At 30.8% G+C, this 16,706-nt stretch overlaps 2 protein-coding genes across 2 annotated transcripts; one reads left to right on the top strand and one right to left on the bottom strand.

Annotated features, from left to right (window-relative positions):
• The first annotated feature begins 4,594 nt into the window (after nt 1-4,594).
• Nucleotides 4,595-7,148, top strand: LOC112755530 (glucan endo-1,3-beta-glucosidase). The gene is made up of 3 exons (XM_025803679.3): nt 4,595-4,962; nt 5,249-6,578; nt 6,755-7,148. Exons 1-2 carry the CDS (start codon nt 4,881-4,883, stop codon nt 6,316-6,318), a joined length of 1,152 nt encoding a protein of 383 aa, XP_025659464.1. The 5' UTR covers nt 4,595-4,880; the 3' UTR covers nt 6,319-6,578; nt 6,755-7,148.
• A 163-nt stretch (nt 7,149-7,311) lies between these two features.
• Nucleotides 7,312-11,595, bottom strand: LOC112755531 (acyl-CoA-binding domain-containing protein 1). The gene is made up of 6 exons (XM_025803680.3): nt 10,734-11,595; nt 10,272-10,380; nt 10,041-10,150; nt 9,107-9,198; nt 8,285-8,382; nt 7,312-7,990 (listed from the first exon to the last, which is right to left on the bottom strand). The coding sequence occupies exons 1-6, from the start codon at nt 11,219-11,221 to the stop codon at nt 7,814-7,816; spliced, it is 1,074 nt and encodes a 357-aa protein (XP_025659465.1). The 5' UTR covers nt 11,222-11,595; the 3' UTR covers nt 7,312-7,813.
• Nucleotides 11,596-16,706: the final 5,111 nt, after the last annotated feature.

Raw genomic sequence — 16,706 nt, forward strand, 5'->3', positions numbered from 1 at the left:
ATGGTATTATAATATTGATAGAGTGATATTGGTTTTTTATTTTTTACTCAAATAAAAAAAATTATTACTTCTTCTTGTACCAAAAATCCAAACTTGAAAATTGATATCAATATTAAATCGATTATGGTCTAATTCTTAAATTAGGTTTAAGATTATAGCTAGTTTAAGAACATTTTTTTTGAGATATATTTTATAAAAGACGTAATCTATATTATATACACACATCTTATAAGATAATTTATTTTATTACTTGAAAGTACATTTTTTTAATTACATCTATGGGAGTTATATCCTAGATTATTATTCTCAAGTATCACAAGTGTTAGTTTGTTTAACATTAAAAGTTTTTTTAAAATTATCTTTTATATTGCCAAAAAAATTACTAATGTATTTGGTTCATAATATATTTTCCTATACATGAATAATACATAAATTCTAAAACTATCTTCAATCTCAAGCTCAGTTATCGTTGGATCTGCCTCCACCTTTATAGCATCTTTCTTTATCCATCTTCAATTCTAGCTCTATCATCGACCACTTAGACCACTTTCTCACTTTCCATCTTGAAAAGAACCATTTTTCCAACTATATTCCTAGCATCAATTTCTCAAAAAACCTACTATACTATAAGGGGATGGAGGCTTCCAATCAGTCGCAATTCATGAGTGGTATCTACAGAAGACCAACAATAAAATTAACGAAATGTTCAAGAGGTATAAGATTAAGAGAAGAAAAAATAGCCTATCTTAGAGATGGATATATCACATAACATTTATATGGTAACCTTCATAGATTTGAAAGAGATTTAATTTGTACCAAATTCTAGCCGAATTTGATATCTAGTTTATATATCTCGTGACTCATTCGGACTCTGTTTGGTTCATGTATGTATTAAGATATATACATTGAGACAGTGACGGATCTAGAAGATTTATGTTAAAGGACAAAAATAATATATATTATTATTAAAAAATATATTAATTTAAATAAAAAAAATAAAAATACACATTAATTATTCGAATACAAAAAATTTTCAAAAATTACATATAATAAAATAAGACGAAACATGTTTTTTTAAAATATTTATTATTATTATTTTTAAAAATAAAAAATATATATTCTAAATTAGTAAATTGATCAATTCACTTTAGAAATTTATATGTAACATAATTACATATAATAAAATAAAACGAAAGATAAACAAATAAATAATAAAGATCACTAAATTGAGAATAAAATAAAATATATAAATTTATGAAGAGAATAAAAAATTAGATTAATACCTAAATTATAATTGTTTGAATTAAAATTTGCAATTAAAAATATCAAAAAAATAATAAAATTGAAAGATACATAGAGTTATAGAGAGTTATATAAAAAACATAAAATATTTAAAATTTACCTTTTGATGAAAAGAAGATGACTACTAAAAGAGGAATAAAAAAAGAAGGTTAAACATATGAAACTAAGAAGAGGATTTAAAAGAATAAAGGAGTGGTGACAGCTGAGATTTGAGAATAGAAAAAGACTAAATTTAATTAGGTTAACTAATAGTCAAAATGATAAAAAGATAAAGTGAATTTAAAACTTTAAATAATTAAACTTAATTTATTTATAATAGGATGATTTAAAATTTAAAATAGAGACATATTATATATGTGTGTTTTTTTAAGAAAAAAAAATTGAAATGAAAGTGGGCCAAGTGCCCCTATTATAGTAGTTTAGATTCGTACTTGTATTGAGACATAAATAATAGAAACATAAACATAAAATATTTATATTATTTATGTATGGTATTTGAATATAATAAATATGACATTAAAATAATCCAAAAAAATAATATAAATCCGTATTCATTATTTAAAATTTGTGTTTTATTATTTTATTGAGACATAAAATACATATATTTTATATTTATATATAAATATTTTTATGTCTCAGAAACTAAACAATAAATACATCTTACTGCGTCTATGTCTTGTGGTGATACACATATCAAACAAACGGGGTGTTATGTCTCCAAAGGGGGTAAGTAGGTGCGTTTGGGTCGATAATATCTATATTTTATGTTCAATTGGAGATACTTAGACCGTAACATCTTATTAATTAATTAGTATATTCAGTAGTAAATAAATATGCCTAGTTAGATGTTGTGGTTGTTGAGCTTAACTGTCATTTACCTGCCATTCTATGAAAACCTAAAAAAGAAAGTAATAACTACAAGTCCTTTTCATTTACACTCATTAACTGACTATCAAAAGGTCAACTACTCCACCGTGCAATCGGCTCAATTCTCAACCACCTCAAATAAGATAATAATAATAATAATAATAATAATAATAATAATAATAATACATCATACATTGTTCATCGTTATTATTTAATGTCTCTACATATACTTAGAAGTTAGAACCAATGTAAGGGCAATTGTTTTTTCATTTGGTTTGTTGAAGTGAGAGAGAGAGTCCCAGTTTTGAACATTTCTTGCTCAAATGAGTATTCCAACCATATAGTTGCAGTTCGCATGTATGCACGTTGAGATGCTCATTTGAGTAAGCAATGTTAAAAAAGTGGGGATAAGGTTAAGGGTTGGGCCAAACAATTTTAGTTTATACACAAAAATTTCATCTTTAAACACTATTTATTGCCTCTTTTTAAATGCTCGCGTTATACTATTTGTTACTTAAATACATTTTAATTTTTTATTTATTTTATTTTATATTAATAATTCAGAATTTAAGATTTAAAATTCATAAAATTTCATATTTTGTTATTTTCAATAAATGTTGTACTTTTTATTTTTTACTTAGCACATTAATATTTACTTTATATAGAGGGACAAAATAGATATTTTAAATTTATTATTGGAAATATTTTCATGGAAAGAAATTTTATAATTTCACCTTTCACATAGAAATGAAAAATGCTTTGTAGATCGATGAGAATGTGCAATCATAGGAATGAAACCCTAGAGTACTACATATATTCCTTTTTCTAAATATCCGGTAAGTTCCTAAACCTTTTTCCACTGATGACTAAATAATAATTTTGGATCATACATTCAAAATTTAATGTATTCAGAGATATACATTGTATTAAGTTATATTAATTTTTTTAACTACATCGATTTATCTAAATTAAAGTAGATTTATTTAATATATATATATATATATATATATATATATATATATATATATATATATATAATATTCTTCTAGAAAACACAGCTTTTTTCTACCTCTTCTCCAAAAGCATAATCTGATTTATTTTGTACGAGGTATCATTGTTTTGAAATAGACATAGTAGAAGATTCATCATAATAAAGAACAAAAAATTCGATCTAATTAATCTGATGTTATATAGAATAATTTCTTGAATGATAATACAAATTTAAAATTTTGTCTTTTGCTTGGATGGAAGAGAAGAGAAGGAAGAAAAGTGGTTCAGTTTCTTATGAAGAGATTATTAATTAAGCACAATAAAAATGATTATCTCTTTATTATTATTTATTTGATAGAAGCATTGCTTGTTAAGAGTGTCATTCTACAACGTGACAATACCTTGTCCATCCAGCAATGTAAGAAAAGATTATTCCCCTCTCTATCCAACTAAAGCAAACGTCTTCTTTAAGTACTTTGGTTACTCATCTTTTAATTATTATTATAATAAAAACTCAGATGAAGCATATGACTTTATGTTGTATATATTTCAGATCCCAATACTAACTGTCGTTTCATGACACAGCTAAAATTTTCCAGCAATATGGCACATTTTGTATATACTTTTTTATACTCAATAATGGCAAACGAATATATATATATATAGAGAGAGAGAGAGATTAATTAAGCAATATATATATATATATATATATATATATATATATATAGAGAGAGAGAGAGAGAGATTAATTAAGCAATTTATAAGAATTTTATAAATTATTTATCCTATATGTATATAAAAAATTAAAAATAGAATGACAAATAAATTCTGAAAATTTACACTATTTTAGATATATTAGTTCTTAAAAAAAATTACCTATAAAATTTTGAGTTATGTTAGGTGTACACCAAAATCAGTCATTAAAGTCAGCCACCTGTATAAAATAAATACTGGAATATAAATACACATTAAATAAATTAAACAACACATATATTTATACATAAATATATTAGTGGCTGATTTTGTTATACAAATAGCATTTTTCTAAAATTTTTTATAATATCAGGTGTGGATATATTATTTTCACATTAGCCCCTATTAAGATAGAACATAGAAGGTCTTAATTTAAATTAATTTGTCCATATTTGTTATCTTAGATGATTTTATTATTACTTTTTTTTTAACAATTAATCTGTTCGAAATATAAATCTTGACAGATTTCGAAGTTTATTTGTCATTTTAGATTTCGAAATTTATTTGTCATTTTACTCAAAAATCAATTACCAAATTAGTTATTCGTATAAAATACATGTTAAAAAATATAAATTATACATTAAAAATAGGTTAAACAATAATTAATTTGATGGATAACTGAATTTTAGTGTGCAGTTAGTATTTTTGTTTATAAATTGTTTATCTAAAGAGTCTTCACAATGAGACAGAAGAATCAAATTGCTGGCATCAATTCTAGTGGGTGGAACATTATTATTTTACAATTCAAAAAGGGGAAGATTCAAAGGAGAAAAGGGAAGATGCAATAGTAACTTACGCAATCCCAATTCTGAAGAGAAAAAGTTGTCATGCATCACAGAAACCATGGCAGGAATTGAACTCGCCTTATCAGAAAGCAAAGCATCAAGGTTACTTCTTCATAAACAACTTCACTCATTTCACCAATCTAACCCCCTTTTTTTATCAACATCCAAACAGTGTATGTAGCTATGGAGAAGAAAACGCCTCTTATATCCTTGGATTCAATATTACACGCAACTTTGCTACTCCTTGCATTAGTTTTCATCCAAGGTATGCTTACTACTTTGCAAATTCTCCATTCTACCACACCTTTTGCACCACATCCTAGAGACTATACTTATATCCAAAAATTGTGACATTGTATTTGATATTCTAATGCGTGGTTAAACGAGTTTTCTTTTTTAGAAATATGTTAGGTAAAGGTGAGAAAATATGGAAATAAAAGATAAAGACAAGATATAAAACTGTTTTTATTTGTCTCTAATGTTTTGATTATTTTTACATATCCCAAAAGATAGATAAATTTAAGCTAAATAAATTTATGTATAAATTACAGAGGTGCAAGGAATTGGTGTTAATTATGGCACAATAGCAGATAACCTTCCTCCACCAGCTGAAGTAGCAAAATTCCTTTCAAAATCCACCATCATTAATCGGGTGAGACTCTTCGATGCCAACCCCGAACTCCTACGCGCTTTTAAGGACACAAGAATCGAGGTCACAATAACCGTCCCTAACAACCAAATCCCACGTGTAACTAACTTAACCGTTGCACGTGAATGGGTCCAAACCAACGTCCAACCGTTCATCCCTTCAACTAAATTAGTTAGAATGCTTGTTGGCAACGAAGTGTTATCCACTGCCAACAAACTTCTAATTAGCAACTTAGTCCCTGCAATGCAAACACTCCACGTGGCACTTGTTGAGCTCTCAATAGAAAGCCACATAAAAGTTACCACACCACACTCTCTGGGCATTTTGGTAAATTCAACTACACCTTCCGGTGCGAGATTTAGGCAAGGCTATGATACTCATGTGATTAAACCAATGCTTAGTTTTCTTAGAGATTCGAATTCACCATTCATGGTTAACCCTTACCCATTCTTTGGATTTTCCGTTGATACCCTTGATTATGCACTTTTTTTACCCAATTCTGGCATGGTTGATGACGTCACTCAGCTACGTTACACCAACATGTTGGATGCACAACTTGATTCTGTTTATTCTGCCATGAAGGTTTTGGGATTCGAAGATGTTGAGATTGTGATCGGTGAAACGGGCTGGCCCACTAAGGGAGACCCGGCCCAAATTGGTGTGGATCCAATGAGTGCTTCGGAGTACAATGGGAATCTCATACGTCATGTCACTTCCGGGGTTGGAACTCCACTCATGCCTAACCGGACTTTTGAGACTTATATTTTTGCTTTGTTTGATGAGAACTTGAAACCCGGCCCAACATGCGAAAGGAATTTTGGGCTTTTCTGGCCCAATATGACTCCTGTCTATGACATTCAGATAATGAGGAACACTGCCATTGGGGTTGCTCATTATCGTCATAAATCACTTTTAATAATCATGGTTATTTTAAGCTTCATTGGTTCCTGGCGGGGTTCAATATTTTTGTAGGTTCAATATCTTGCAAACTGGAGTATTTAAAGAAGGTTCAATTTGTGATCACTTGAATTTTATCATTGGAATGAGGGAGATAAAAGAATGCAACTCAGAAACCAATGGTAAAAGCTACAATCTATGGGACCGTTTGACTTTTGGAATGCTCCATTATAAATAGACCTGCTCCTGATACTATTGGATCTATATTTTGCTGGAAGAAGAAATATCTGTTCCCTCTCGGAACAGTATCGTCGCATATAAGCCAAAGAAAAAAGGTAAATGGGAACTTTAATTTTGACATGCTCAATCGAATACTTAAGTATTCTATTCGTATACTCAAGTATTCTACTCAAATTGGATTGTAGATATTTTTAGTGGAAATCATACGTCAAAACTACATTTTAGCCATATTTTTATTACTTGTAAAAGACATATACTCTTTCTTTTGTAGGAACAATAAGAGCATTATCTACAGACTACAGCTTTGATATGGAAGCCATAGCAGAATTGGATATTTTGGATGCCGAGGCACCAAAAAAACAGACAGTATGCCACACACCTTTGATGCAAGTATGCAACCATGTCTACAATGACAACATCGCTTTGGGTGGTGTTCACAGCTGTTGGTGGTGGTAAAATGTTCCTGAAGCCTCTTAAGCCGCATTTGGTAACTAGAACAGAAATGAAAAACACTAATGCTAGGTTAACAACTTTTGTTGTACAAGCTTGAGAAGCTCACGTATTTGTGTTTATACATATATTTGAGTTACTAATATATATAAATACGAAAACTTCTCAAACCAATAGTTTTAAAATAAAAGAAATACTATTTAGTGAATAAAAAACATGCAAAAGAAGAATAAAATTTGTGTCCTTTTCTATAAATGTACTTCATAGTTCATATGTGAGTATAATAATATTATACCAGTATGGAAGAAAATGAGGAATTCAAAATATATTTGCAAAATTTCCCATATACTAAATTAAATAAACTTACTCCATTTAAGAGGATCATAAATGAGAATAGATCTATAAAAAATAAATAAAATCCTCAAACATATCTCTCCTATAAAGTGGTAAAAGAATAAAAGTTGAGTTATACATATTTCCCTTAACCATACTCTATAAATCTCTTCATTTCCTCCTCCACTTCAAATCTCATAAACCTCTCCCTTCTCACTACCTATTTCCTGAAGCATGCTCTCTTTAAAAAAAAGTATACCGATGCTAGTCTTTCTTGTATACATCTTTTGTGATCAAATTTCAAATGTAATGGACCATAAATTTGGAGCTGAGCAAAGGAAACTAGAAATCTTCAGAATATGCTTGATTTAAACCATTTTCCTAGTAGGTGCATATCCGGGGAGTACAGTGAAAATGGTAGCTATCCCAACGACTAAGGAGTGAAAAATTGAGTTATATAGTATGTGCATTGTGTATGGATAGATTTTCCCAAGGTTGTGTTTTGCCAAGATATACAGCCAAAAGCAGTTCTGAAACAGGCTGGGAATCAATTTGCTTCCGAGATGCGCTGCATACAAGGCCAGTTAAACTCACATATGTCACGTGAGGAACTGCCATCGTTGTCTTTCAAATCTGTGTCTGCATTATGCTTCACTAAATACTCAGCTATTGCTTCCCGCTCACAGACAACAGCGTAATGCAGTGGTGTTTGTCCATCATTATCCTTATAAAAGTATAACACATACGACAATATAAGAAAATTTTCAAATTCAGCAATTGGGAAATAAGTAAAAATACATAGAAAGGTCTTCTACTGCACCTGCTAAACTTTGAGAGTTAGAGTTAAGCAACTATTGCAATAAGGAATAACACTTAATTTAACATTCAAGCTAACTTCCATCCTGTTTCCATTCCAGAAACACAGTGGCAATACCTCTAAAACTCTAAAGCATATAGATTAGCTCAAATATGTTAAATAGTTAAATTGGAATGTCTTGAATTGCAATATATGAAATACCTTGGCATTAATATCAGCATTCCTGCTAATAAGTAGCTCTGTGACATTAAGGTGGCCACGATCCACGGCCCAGTGTAATGGTGTCCGACCTTCACTGTCTGCAATCACTCTCATTAATCAAATATTGAGAAAGGGAAAGCATAATAGCAAACTAAATGATTTGATATAGTGTTGTGTTGTAGCACAGAAAAATGGTCCAAAAGATCCTTTATGACTATAGGAAACTGATGGTTAAATCACTGTGGCAATAAAACAGCATAAACAATATTCCTGGTAATACCAAAGAGGAATCTTTTCAGGAGATCAATGGCAATCTAGAAGAGCAATTTATCTACTAATATCCGATATAATGTGATGATGACCAATGTTGTAGCACACAACTACCATTTTCAAAAAAAATTATTGAAAACCTGTTTTATAAAATAATTTGTTGAGAGAATGTACTATGAAGGACAAAAAAAATACAATTTTACTATAACTACTTCAATTATTACGAATCAAAACTCCCCATTTTTGAAAGACAACTGGGAATCATCTATGTTACTCAAATGTGCAAAATACAGTGAGACAAGGACAAACGAAAGACTAAAATGAAAAATTGAGATGTAGCAACAAAATGTTCATAACTGCCAAGCTCAAGTTATGCTTGCCAAGCAATGCTACCAAAAGTAATTAGCAATGGTACTTAATGCTTGGCACAGGCCATTATGATAACCTCATTCCACTTAACAACCAGACAAGCATCATTTCACAATTTTCAGCACACTTGTGAGTTGTGAATGATAAGTAAAAGGGGAATGGAAATAGCTATGAATAACTCACCCTTGACATTCACTGAAACACCATTTTCAACACACTTGAGTAGATTAACCGCATCCCCTTCTCTGGCAAATCCATGAATGGCGTCCATTTTCCTGAAGAAAATAGGGAAAACAATATCTGTCAATTTTCTGTTCTTTATACAAACTATACCTTTTGAATAAAGCTCCCCATTATAAGTTCTATAATTGCTAAAAAATTCACAGGATACATTGGTTATTGGTTCTTGGTATATTAGAATACAATAAAATAGAAGCACAGAAAGATTCAACAACAATTATTTGTATAACTTAAATTAGCCCATAAACTTCTCCACTAGAATAAAGAGGATCGCTGATGCTTTCAAACATAAATAAAAATGCGAGTAGGTGACATACAAGAAAGGCAAATGGGAAAGTAGACAGATAAATACTAGTATTGTCAACAAGGATGGAAATTCTTCGTCCCCAAATTATGTCCCCTTCTCTATAATCCCACTAATCACCTCATGCCATGTGGAAATAAGTAGTATACGAATTTGGAAAGTGCATAAAACTGTTAATGTTTTACACTGCTTATCTTCAACATTGCAAGAGATGAGTAGTGGATCCGAAACAGAACCTGACATGGGGCACTTTCAAGGTAAGCACATATAACTATGCCTGAGTCTCAATCCTATTTCAAAGTAGTTAATTAAGATAGAGATGTGGAATACAAGAGGAATAATATCATAAAAAGATATATGGAAAACTGTAATTTGAAACAAATCCCTAAAAGGTCCCGTAATGTCAACAGAAAAGTAGAAGAAATTAAACCCATTAATATCAAAAAAAGATATATCAAGTGGAAAACTGTAATGTGAAATAATATTCATGGATGGATATAAAACTACTTACAAAGCATGACCACCTCTATATTTATTAAATTTTCATACAACTGAAAGTTCTAAGAATCTTACAAGTCACTACCAGAGTCCTCTTCAAACACGAAGCTGCTGAATACTGGTCCCATTGGTCCCTTAGACTCTGAACCAGAGCCGCCACTGTCACCATCACTGCCTTTGTCCCTCTGTCATTGAAACAATTGTTAGAGACTGATCACATTCATTTTAAATATACCATTCTCCATTTTGACAAAAGATACAGCAATTCATCTAATAAATAGCACGATAAACATCTTATTAGATCACCGAAAGTGAAGCTCCATCAAGCCATGAGGGATATAGCTCTGTAACAATATCAATGTACTTCTGCATTGCATCTTCAGGAGTCATAGCACCCAATTTTTGCCATGCTTGCCTGTAAAAATGGTTGCCAAATAAAATAAAAGAAGAATATGACAAAACAAAAAAGAAAAGAACCATATTGAATCAGCTACAAACCCAAAAAGGCATATAATTAAGAGTTTAACTAACAAGTTCCCTAAACCTTTATATATTTCTTATACAATAAATACTTGGAAAACTCGGAATTCTTAATTTTCCAGCACAAATTTTCTACATCTAACACCATAAGTGAGCTACTATATATAAATAGAAACTTAAAAAAGCACACTTCCATTAATTTTTAGCATCCAATGAAAACAGTAAGCCTAAAATGCTAATAACCAAAAATCAACGGCAATGGCAAGAAAGAAGAAAAAAGCACACTACCATTTCGCTCGAGCCGTCATTTTCAGCGCCGAGGGTTGCGGCACACTACAGGGACCTTCGGTGGCAATCTTGTAAAGCCCATAGAGCTGCAGCTGCACATCCGTCGACACCTTCTGAGATCGATGATCCGCCGCCGCGGCCGCAACAAACGCGGTCGCAGCACTGAACGCCTCATCGAGTTCCGTGCTCTCCACGCCTTCCCAGTCGTCGTCGTCGTCACTGTCGCTGCCCACTCCACTGTGAGTCGGGCTCCCCTGCTCAGCCGATAAGGACTCGGTCTCGTTAGCATCGCCAGCATCGGACCATGCGAAAGCGGGCCCAAGCCTAAGCCCAGGCCCAGGAACGGCACCGGTTGTTGTGTGAGGTTCGGGAGGGGAGGCGCGAATGTCGTGCTTGGTGGCGAGGACGGAGGAGATGAGCTTGGCGATGAGGAAAGAGACAATGAGGCCGACGAAGATGGATTGGAGGAGGGGCTGCCACTCAGCCATGGCGGAAACCCTAGAAATGGAGGAAGGGTTACGGAAAATGAAGACTAGGGGTAGAGGATGGTCATTTTGGTTTTAGATTGAGAAAATCGAGGAAGATTGCGAAGGAAGGGATTTCCGATACTGAAGCACTTATAGCGGAGGAAGGGCAGGGAAAGCTGTTTCTGCTCTGCTGTTGGAGAAATATTTGCACCTCAGTAAAGTTTAGTTACTATCTGTTCTAAAAATATTGACTTACAAAAGGGATTCGTTCTAAAATAAATTTAATATTTATGGATTTGTGTGTTATTTTAAAAAATGTATATTTCTTTACACTGTTAATTATCTCCTTAACAATGACAACATATGACTAATAACAGCACGTTTGTACTGTCAACGAACAATGTACAATATCATCTTGATTATTATACAAAAGAAATCATTTGATCAGATTTTTTTTTTTAAAGTTAGGGATGAGATCGTGAGAATTAAATCTGTAACTTGTAGAGATTTAATTCGTTAGAAATTTGATCAGAATTTGATATATATATATATATATATATATATATATATATATATATATAAGTAGTTCTATGTTTATAACTATATACCAAATTTTTAGTTAGTTCTTCTTTTTTTTATGAAATTATATATTTTTCTATTTTTTTCTTAGCTAATAACCCATATATTTTTGTGAGTGTTTATCCGAAAGGCGATTTAAAAAAAAAAGTGAGAATAAAATATTATTTAAACGTGTTTATTTTATATAATTACATTATTGCACATTTATTGAGTTAAATTTTTTACTGAGTTAAAGAATCTCTCATCTTAATAAATACAAAAGTAGTCGATATAATAATAATAATAATAATAATAATAATTTCTAATAAGCAATAGCCTTTAACATCCAACCTTCTCATACCACAATTTATATGTTCGAATTATATATTTAAAAAATTAAATTAAAAAAAACCTATAATATGACATTTAGCGGTGGTTACGTATCAGCCATTATATTAAAAATACAGGTTTTTTGACAATTGACATTTTGCAGCGGTTAGTCAAGTAGATTTCATTACGTTTTTAATAGCGATTAGAACCGCTGTCAAAACAATGTGCAACAAAATATTAACTAACACCAGTTATTCTAACGGTTACTATTAACCGCTGCTAAAAATTTTACCACACTCTATTTTTTAGTAAATTGAAAATCGCTGCTATCTGACTCCATAACCACCGCTAACTGCCAGATGTAATGTAGTGTGTGATAGAAAATTTATGGTGCCACAAATGATGAAGTTCTATGTTGAGGTTGAGTACGCTGGTATTCATGACAACCCTTTCAACAATGACAATGCAAGGTCAAGTTGGATATGATGATTTTACTCCGGTGTGATGTTTTCTTCTAATATATGAGGACAATTCAAAATCTGACAAGGAGTTATGTAGTTGAGTTCAATGTTCTCCGATGAGAATGACAAGTCGAATGAGTTTCTACTTAAGATTTCTTTGAGCATAACTCATTGGAACAATCCAATTTATTTTATCAGCACCATTTTTTATTCCAGAACTGTTAGTGATTTTGAGTCACTATTCTTTTTTTGATCTCAATAAAATGTAAGAGAATAATGCTTTCGAATATCACAACGCAAATTTTTACAATGTAGATAGAGATGTAGAGTTTCTTGTGGGGTATAGGTTTAAGAGCAAAAGGATTGTGCATTTAGCTTTAAAAAATTATTAATCATGTTATACATATATTAAAATCAGTTATAAGAGTTGAATATACATTGAAATACAAAATACATATTACAAATAAATTAAATTATATATATTTATATATAAATCAATGTTCTGAAAACCGGACTAGACCGGTCGGTTTGACCGGATTAACCGGGAATCGGTCAGTTAGTCAGTCCGGTTAATGTCTAAAACCTGTCTGCAAAAAATCGATGAAAAATCGATCAAACCGGTGGTTAACCGGTGAACCCGTTGAACCGGTCAGTTTTTTTGAAGGCCCGGTTCTCTCATTCACATCAAAACGGTGCCGTTTTGTTTTTTTTGTTTTTTTAAAACGAAACGCATGAAGACCCCCCAAATGTCCCTCTCCCTTCTTGCTCACTCTCAGTCTCACTCTCAACTGGCAAAATCCCTAATCTCAAAGGTGGTAGCTTTGGAAAGGAGCGGAAGAATGAGCGGAGCCCTCGGAAGCAGCAGAGGAAGGAGGCAGTGGAGCTGTGTCTGAGTTGATGTGCATGGCTTCTTCTCGTTGTTTCAATGTCTCTCTCACTCTCAGTCTCAGCCGCCGCCACTCTTCTCCTCACTGTCTCTGTGCTCGTCATGAAGCCCGCCTCTGTTCTCGCCGTCATCGACCGCCTCTTTCTCGTCGTCAAAATGCCTCTGTCTTCGAGCCATCTCTCTCTCTGTGTGTCGAGCACCACGCTCTGCGAAGTGCAAACGTACCCGTGCCAAATTGGACTCTTCGCCGTCGCCGTGAGTTCTTCAATCATCGTTGTTCCTCAACATCTTTTTCGTAGTCTTCTTTATTTTCACTGATTTTCTCCCTTTTTCACTTTAATTTTTTATTTGTTTCCTCTGATGTGTGTGGAACGAGTCATTGATTATTTGTTAATTTTATTTATTCTGATTTCTGAGTTGCTTCACTTGTTTGTTGCTAATTTTTTTAAATTATCAGTTGATAGTGCTATGATGCATTGCTTCACTACATTATTTATGAAAATTCGTAATCTTCTCCATGTTTCTGTTAATGGAATACAGTGGTAACAGAGTATAGAGAATAAATGTTGAAAACTAGTGATCACACTGTGGAATTCTATATTCTGTAATGTATTCTTCTAATTATCCTCCTAATTTTGATATAATTTCAGATCCTGGATTTTGAATGCTGAATTGAATTTTGGTATAATTTTATAATGCTGAACATAATTGATATAATTTTGGATTTTGAATTGCTGTAATTCTGAATTTTGCTGTAATGGCTGAGGTTTTTATTTTGCTGTAATGGATGAAACATGAAGTTGGGTTTTAAGGGGGTAGGGGATAGTTTGTTTTGCACATCTTGAGAAAATGTTGCTGCTGATATTGGTCCATAGCTATTTCTAATTAATAATTTGACATTAATAGAGTGACTTTTGTCTAATTAAGTAATTATTGATATTATTATTGATTGTTGGTGATTGTTGATTGAATATGGATATAGTATTTTATGCCATGATTTCTTTTAGTTATAAATTGTAATCTTTGAATTTGAATATAGAATAATGATGAGATGAGATATAGTTTAGTTAGTGGGTGGGTTATGAAATTTTAAATTTTATTATTATATGAATGATTGAAAAAATTTAGAAGAAATTACAGAATATAGAATTCACATTGTGGAACTAAATATGATGTATTCTTAAATTTATGGTTGTAGTATATTGTATTTTTAGTAATCTTATTTTATATTTAACTAAACCGGTTCGATTACGGTTCAACCACGATTGAACCATTGAATTATTAAATTAGTTATTCGATTGGTTTAATTATCGATCCAGTTCTCGCAACCTTGATATAAATATATGATAATTGATTTTAGTGACTGATTTTAGTATATAAATAATATTTCTAAAAAATTATAGTATTACCAAGAGTGCCAAATATAGGAGAGTAGAGTGCAATGGACTAAAATACCATTGCTGGCATAAGTTATCTTCATTCAATTATCCATGATTTATGTGTGTTGTTTTACATTTTAAAAATTAGTAAGTTTAAAAACATTATGAGATTATTCAATTAATTTTTATAGAAGATGATAATTGATATGATTGGAAAAGACAAGCAAAAGATTATTACTTAAGTGTATAAAGATTTAAAAGAGTCTTATATATTATATTAGTAATGATTTATCAATCACATAGTAAAATATATATGTTGTCCTAAAATTTTATGAAAATTTTTAAAATTATTCTTAAATTTTAATTTATTTTAATATTGTTTTAAGAATGTTTTATTTGTATTAAATATATTTTTAACAACTAATTTTTTAAGAAGTTTAAAATTAATTCAGTAATAATTTTATAAGAATAATTTATAATTAAATTAAACGCAAAATTTTATCACTAATTTCTCGTTGTCAATTAGTATTTGTTGGATTGGTCTTAAGTTTTTTAAAAAATTTAGTTATTATGGATATACTTGATGTAAATAAAAAAGTTTGAGATAAAATAAAAAATAAAATTTAAAGATATTTTTAAAATTGTTGACAAATTTTAAGATAAAAATATATTTTATTCTATTATTAATTATATGTAACGCCATGAAGTGATATATTGATTTTATTAAAACCGTTTTTTCCTAAAGTATAACAAAATATATGAAAAATACTAGACAAACAAGGTATGTTTATAGAGGCCTGCTACACATACAAGTCTTTTTTACTTATAAGTCTTACAAATTGTTACACATACGGGCCTTTTAATGTGTTATTCAACCGTTTCTTCCTGTTTTCAAAGCGCTACACTTACCATGTATTATGAACGACTCTTCTTCTTCTTCCTCTTCCTCTTCCTCTTCCTCTTCTTCTTCTTCTTCTTCATTTTTTTTCAATTTTCATGGTTTTTGAAATCAAGCTTTGAAATCGTTTTTAAGATAATGGAACTTCAGAAATACACTCAAACGATTACAGAAATACACCCAAATAGTTACAGGAATTCACCCAAACGATTATAGAAATACACCCAAAAGATTACAGAAATACACCCAAAGAATTACAAAACTACACCCAAAGGATTTAAGAAATACACCCAAAATTCGTTGAAGTACACCTTATGCATAATTCAGAACTCTTTCTCTTTCTCCTCTTCATCTTCTGCTACTTCTTCTTCTTCAAAAATGATTTCAGAGCTTGATGTCAAAAAATAATGGAAATCGAGAATAACGAAGAAAGAAAACAGAGAGAAAAGCACGTAAATGAAGAAGAAGAAGAAGAGGAAGACGAGGAAGAAGAACGTGCAGCAAGAAGAAGAAGAAGGAGAAGGCAAGAAACGAAAGAAAATGAGAAGAAGAAGAGTAAGAGGAAGAAGATAAAAAAAGACAAGAAACGAAAGAAAAGAAGAAGAAGAAGACGAAGAGGAAGAAGAACGATTCGAAGCACATTTTGAGCGTTAGTTTTAGTGCATGTTTGGGCGCCATTATTTTGTTAAAAAAAGATCTTTTTTCAATGAAAAAGATCTTTTTTTATTTTTTAACGTGTTTGGCAAATTTCTAGTAGTAAAAGTAAAAGTACTAGTAAAATAAAAAAAAAAGATCTTTTTTGAGAAGCTATAATTTACATCTTTTTTTAAAAGATCTATTTTCCTTTAAAAAAAGATGTTTTTCATGTAATAAATAAATAAAAAAGTACTTTTATATTGTTATATCTAAACATAATTGATAGATAAAAAGACCTTTTTACATGAGATATCCAAACATAAAATTACTTTTACTTCTCTATAAGATCTTTTAAAAA

Source organism: Arachis hypogaea, chromosome 6 (assembly GCF_003086295.3).
Source record: "Arachis hypogaea cultivar Tifrunner chromosome 6, arahy.Tifrunner.gnm2.J5K5, whole genome shotgun sequence".
Taxonomy (NCBI): domain Eukaryota; kingdom Viridiplantae; phylum Streptophyta; class Magnoliopsida; order Fabales; family Fabaceae; genus Arachis; species Arachis hypogaea.